The sequence below is a fragment of the Glycine soja genome, chromosome 12 (genome assembly GCF_004193775.1).
Source record: "Glycine soja cultivar W05 chromosome 12, ASM419377v2, whole genome shotgun sequence".
NCBI lineage: Eukaryota > Viridiplantae > Streptophyta > Magnoliopsida > Fabales > Fabaceae > Glycine > Glycine soja.
The window spans coordinates 10,593,900-10,597,229 of NC_041013.1; the positions used below are offsets into that span (position 1 = coordinate 10,593,900).

The following is a 3,330-nucleotide window of genomic DNA, read 5'->3' on the forward strand; positions in this document are numbered from 1 at the left end:
TACATATAATATTAAGTCAATAATTAACTTATATATAATTTTATAAATAATATGGAATAATTATAATCGTACATATACTTCCTTCATGTAATTTTCATTCTACTTTTTTATTCACAACTTGTTATATTTATTATCTCTTTCAATTTTTTTTTCTTCTTTTTCCTATCTTTTCCCCTCCACTCCACTCTATTTGGGTTGGATTGATACTTCTACAAATTACAAAATAGAAAATGATGATGAGTAGGCCTTATTTTTGGGAAAAGATAGAAGAGAAGAGATAGATAAAAAATAATAAATATAAAATGATGTAATAGGATAAAATGAGATATAAATAAGATGAATGAGAAAGTAAATGTAAAATAATAATAACTCACAAAATTTCCTCAACCACACCACACTGCCACATTACATGATCTTTATATTTGACAGTCTAGTGTTCCTTATGTTCTCGGTTCTCACCCATTTCCTTACTCTTTCACTCTACTTTTCAGACAACACTCTTACCCCTCCTTGTATGATGGAGAAGATCCAGCACAGTGAGGTGGAAGTAAAGGGACTGAAGCTGCACGTGGCAGAGATTGGAAGTGGTCATTTTCTGAGTGCATATTGGAACACACTTCAAAACAGTTAGTTAATACTCATTTGCATCAAATTCAGGTTAATGATCCTTTTGTTTGTGCAGGCTCCAAGGCAGTGGTGTTCTTGCATGGATTCCCAGAGATCTGGTACACATGGAGGCACCAAATGATTGCTGTGGCAAATGCTGGTTATAGGGCAATTGCCTTTGATTTCAGAGGCTATGGACTCTCTGAGCAACCAGCAGAGCCTGAAAAGGAAACCATGTTTGATCTGGTTCATGAAATAGTGGGTCTTTTGGATGCTTTAAGCATCAGCAAGGTAAGAAGAAGCTAGATATGCAACAGTGCATGTCTCATGATGAATTTGTCAAATTTTATAATTATATATATGTGGATCAGTTCTAGAAATTTTAGTTAGATGTTACAGTACACGTGCCTCTAATGTACCTCCATCATGCATGTAACTTAAATTGAAGAAATATTTTAAAGATAATCCAATTCTTATGCAAGTATGAATAGGGCTGGGTAGTATAATTTCTATACCTGCACATTTACTTGCAAATTTTATAAATAAACTTGTACTCAGACCAAGATTCATTTAATAAGGAAATACCTTAACAACTAAGTTTGAGTCTAATAGAAATATTCATCCTTCCTAATTGCATATGCAATTTTGCTTGTTTATATCAGGCTTTCCTTGTTGGCAAGGATTTTGGTGCCATCCCAGGACATCTTACTACTGCAGTACACCCAGAAAGAGTAGCTGGTATCATAACTTTAGGCATTCCTTTCATGCTCCCGGGTCCCTCTGCAGTGGAGAGCCACCTTCTGCTCCCCAAAGGGTTTTATATTACTAGGTGGCGGGTACAAATTCCATCTTGCACTATAGATTTTATTTTTCACTGGAATGTTTTAGTAGTAGTTATTGACTAGTAAAGCATCGATTTCATCCTTAAATTATTACCTTCTTTCCTAAATGATCCTTAAAGTAAAAAATACAACTTAAGTAGTCTCGTAAGTATAGAAAATTATGCTAAGTAGTTCTCCAAATATTGAAACCTCCCTCAAATTAGTCCTTAAACTTTACTAAACTAAACCAACTTAAGGACTAAAATGATGAATATTCAGTACTTCAGGAATTACTTAAATGGTTTTATAGCTTTCGGGACTACTTAGGAAAAAGGATAATACTTTGAGGACTAAATTGATGATTTATTCAATTATTGACTGATTTCAATTTTCAGGAGCCTGGGAGGGCAGAAGCAGATTTTGGCCGCTTTCCTGTGAAATCAGTGATAAGGAACATCTACATTCTCTTCTCTAGAAGTGAGGTTCCAATAGCAGCTGATGATCAAGAAATCATGGACTTGTTTGACCCATCTACTGCCCTACCTCCATGGTTCTCTGAGGAAGACCTTGCAACATATGCATCATTATATGAAAAATCTGGATTCAAATATGCATTGCAGGTTCCTTACAGGTAAATAGAAAAAATTCTCACTTCCCCCCTTTTAAATTGAAATGCTACTCCAAATGTTTTTATTTTCCCTCAACTTAGGTTATTTCTAGACTATAATATCAATTTATCCTTCCAGTTAGTTTTATTCCTAAATCCTAATATCACAAAATGGTAAATTTAGTGTCTGATCTATATTCCTAAATCCCTAAAGTTAACATCATCGGTCGGTATGGTCCATAATTTGGTACCTACCATAATGTTAGGTACCTCATAAAAAATATTAGGTACCAAATTAACTTATACACATTAGAATTTTGAAAAAAATTGGTTGATAATAGACTGATAGTTAAAATCAAGGATTAGTTGCTTTCGACTAAATTAACTTATTATTGTCAAAGATTAAATTTGCTTTTTCAAATTGTCAAAGACAAATTTGAAGGATGGAGATTGATGTTTGTGAAAGCTGGCATTTTCCCAACTCTTTAAAATAAAACAAAATGTTATAAATAGTCTTGAGGGTACAGATTTCTCCAACATTACATTTGAAATGTTTATGATGCATGCAGGAGTATTAATGTGGATGCTGGCTTAAGTGATGTAAAAGTTACTATTCCATCACTTCTGATCATGGGTGAGAAAGATTATGTGTTCAAGTTTCCAGGCATGGAGGACTATATTCGAAGTGGGGCAGTGAAAAATTTTGTGCCGGACTTGGAAATCGTGTATATTCCAGAAGGAAGCCATTTTGTGCATGAACAAATGCCAGAGAAGGTGAACCAGTTCATCATTGAGTTCCTTGACAAACAAAATATATGAACGTTTGCTTTCAGGCTAAAGGTTTGGTGTAATAAAGTTTGATTCACGTTATTTTTCTTTATAACCCTTACAGCTTGTATTATGTCAAATTATTTGACATGGAGAGATGAGAGAGTATGTATATTTGATAATTGGCGTAAGCAAATCTAAATGATGTGGAAAATTCAGGACTCTTTCGATGCTGCTTAATCTGCCCAAGTTGTAATGTCTGGTTCTAAAACTTTAAGCTTATTAATGGAATAATAGAAAGATTTGTAAGGGTATAACATTACTCATTTTGCATATACAATACAAAATTCACATTTTATTGTCAACAAAAAATTGACAGTAAAACACAAAATGGATGATAAATAGACATTATCATAGGCTTTGCATCTACCTTAGCTCCAACGCTACAAATCCGGAAGTTGTGTACATGTTTCTAGCCAACACTACCGAATGTTGGCCAAAACATGAATGCTAACTTGAAAGTAAAAA

At 33.8% G+C, this 3,330-nt stretch overlaps 1 protein-coding gene across 1 annotated transcript; it reads left to right on the forward strand.

Moving 5' to 3' along the window:
* Nucleotides 1-383: 383 nt before the first annotated feature.
* Nucleotides 384-3,116, forward strand: LOC114379319 (epoxide hydrolase A-like). The gene is made up of 5 exons (XM_028337960.1): nucleotides 384-587; nucleotides 683-897; nucleotides 1,269-1,442; nucleotides 1,823-2,058; nucleotides 2,604-3,116. The coding sequence occupies exons 1-5, from the start codon at nucleotides 410-412 to the stop codon at nucleotides 2,851-2,853; spliced, it is 1,053 nt and encodes a 350-aa protein (XP_028193761.1). The 5' UTR covers nucleotides 384-409; the 3' UTR covers nucleotides 2,854-3,116.
* The last annotated feature ends 214 nt before the right edge of the window (nucleotides 3,117-3,330 follow it).

Excerpts from the sequence above, each read along its gene's own strand:
- LOC114379319 (XM_028337960.1), top strand. The coding sequence starts at position 410 with ATGATCTTTATATTTGACAGTCTAGTGTTCCTTATGTTCTCGGTTCTC. Across the intron at positions 898-1,268 it reads ATGCTTTAAGCATCAGCAAG|GCTTTCCTTGTTGGCAAGGA; the intron begins GTAAGAAGAAGC and ends TGTTTATATCAG. Across the intron at positions 1,443-1,822 it reads TTTATATTACTAGGTGGCGG|GAGCCTGGGAGGGCAGAAGC; the intron begins GTACAAATTCCA and ends TTCAATTTTCAG.